General features: G+C 36.2%; 1 protein-coding gene across 1 annotated transcript; it reads right to left on the bottom strand.

Moving 5' to 3' along the window:
* Window positions 1-946: 946 nt before the first annotated feature.
* Window positions 947-1565, bottom strand: CCDC169 (coiled-coil domain containing 169). The gene is given in 2 exon segments (XM_036839066.1): window positions 947-1312; window positions 1314-1565. Coding segments are annotated over 2 exon segments (618 nt in total).
* Window positions 1566-2152: the final 587 nt, after the last annotated feature.

Below are 2152 nucleotides of genomic sequence, written 5' to 3'. Positions count from 1 at the left end.
AAATTATATGTATATTGTAGACCAATGTGACAGTTGCAAAAACAGTCTAAACATGAATAAGAGAATTTGATACATTTTCTAAATGCCTTAAAAGAACCTTTCTCCTATCCTCGTTCAATGTCCACTTCTAGACTTGAGTATTGTGAACACTTACAAAGTTTGCTCCAAAAAACTAGGCCATCACTGTGAATTAATAAACATCACAAAATGACTTAAATCACCATGTACTAAGTGGCAAGTCCTTGCAGTAGTTGAAGGAGTATTGGTTTTCTAGAATGGTAAGAAGCCTGAGAAGTTGCATAGTTTGCCTCATTTATCTTACAGGTGTGGAAAATAAAGATGAGGTGAAGAGACTTTCCCAAGTTCTCATAAATTTACAGCAGAGAGGGACTATAGCCAAGCTGATTCCCGATTGGAGGCTCTTTCCGCTTTAAGTCAAAGTTTAAAATGCATTTGATTTGCCCCTTTGTTTAAACCTTGGGTTTAAAAAAACGAGCATGATATAGCCTAAAATAGCAAGCAGTTTTGATGAACTCACATTTTTAGCTATCAGCCAACTAGAAACCAAATATAATAGCAATGTTAATATCAGAGTAGATAATGGATATATTATTAAAAGCAAGTGTAATGATGACAGACTTCCTGTTTCCTAGGCTATTTTAAGAATCATAAATTCTGCTAGTTCATATTTTCGGGTCACTAAAATTACTTTCTAAAATAATTTTTGAAACTAGACTAAATTACTAAGAAAATTACTTTCAGGTAGTCAAAGGAACACACTTCTGGAAGAGGAGCTAAAGAGGTTTAATAGCTCTTTCTTATCTATCTCATCCCCTGAAAAATGTGTTGAACAGTAACTTCACAATCTGAATATTACAAATGAAAAAATGGAAGAAATAGAAATCCACCCAGTTCTGGAATTATGGATTGAGTTTTGGAAGATGATTTATCTTGTAATCTTTTTTGCTGGTCCTCTCTTGGCATTTACCATGTTCTGATTAGCTGGATTATATCTTTCTGTTTTCACTGGATTCTCTTTCATTCTATGCAGTTGATTCATTGGTTGTCTTTTAGAAACTTGGTGTGAGCCAGAGACCTGAGACATTTTAGCTAGGTATATATGACGTTCATCATTGATCTTGTGGTAAGCCTTTGATCCTCGTTCCAGTCTAAGTACATAGTCTTTCACTTGATTTTCAAGGCTCCTTTTTTCTTTTGCTAGCTGTTTAAGTAATGTACTTAAGGATTCCACTGGCATCCGCTCATAGACACGAATAGAAGATAGTCTATGTGAAGGATTTCCACGGATTTTTTTCCATTTTCTCTCTGAGACTAACAACTTGCTTTTCTAGTTGATCATTCTGTTCAAGTTGTGTCTCATAACAGGTTTTCCACTCACTGCCTTCGTTGTCAGTACTGATTTTGGCTTCCAGTTCCACTACCTTTTGTCTTATTTCAAGTATTGAGATTTGTACTAAGTCTTTCATATGGATTTCTTCCAATAACTCCAGTTTAAGGAGGTCAGTGCTCATACCTTAGAAGGTGTCACTTCTTTCATCCCCCATAGTGTCAGGTCAGAGATCTCCCACACCCTTCCCCTCAGCACAGCTTAGAGCAGAAGACCTGAAGGGACATCCAGAAGCTGGGGATGAGAAAGTGTTGTCATGAGCTGTTGGCATGGTGAACTGACTCTTAGAATTCTTGGTTGAGTTTCTTTCCCCCAGCACTTTGAATATGTCATAATACTGACTTCTTGTCTCCACTGTTTCTGATGAGAAGTCAGCTGTTAATTTTATTGTGGTTCCTTTGTATATGACACATAATTTTCTTCTCACTATTTTCAAGTTTCTCTCTTTGGCTTTGCCTTTCAACAGTTTGACTATGATCTCTCTAGCTGTGAATATCTTTGAGTTTGTGCTATTTGGAATTCATTGAGCTTCTTGGATGTGTAGATTAATCTTTTTTTAAATGAAATTTGAGAAGTTTTCACCCACTATTTCTTCAAATAGTTTTTATGTCCCTTTTTTCTCCACTCCTCTTCTGGAACTCCCATTATGCATACGTAGTGTGTTTGATGGTGTCTCACTGGCCTTTGAAGTTCTTCAGTTTTCTTCGTTCTTTTTACATTCTGTTCCTTAGACTAGATAATCTC

The sequence above is a fragment of the Balaenoptera musculus genome, chromosome X (assembly GCF_009873245.2).
Source record: "Balaenoptera musculus isolate JJ_BM4_2016_0621 chromosome X, mBalMus1.pri.v3, whole genome shotgun sequence".
Taxonomy (NCBI): Eukaryota; Metazoa; Chordata; class Mammalia; order Artiodactyla; family Balaenopteridae; genus Balaenoptera; species Balaenoptera musculus.
Note: the sequence above shows the minus strand (reverse complement) of the source record. Positions and strands in the feature narration are given on the sequence as shown.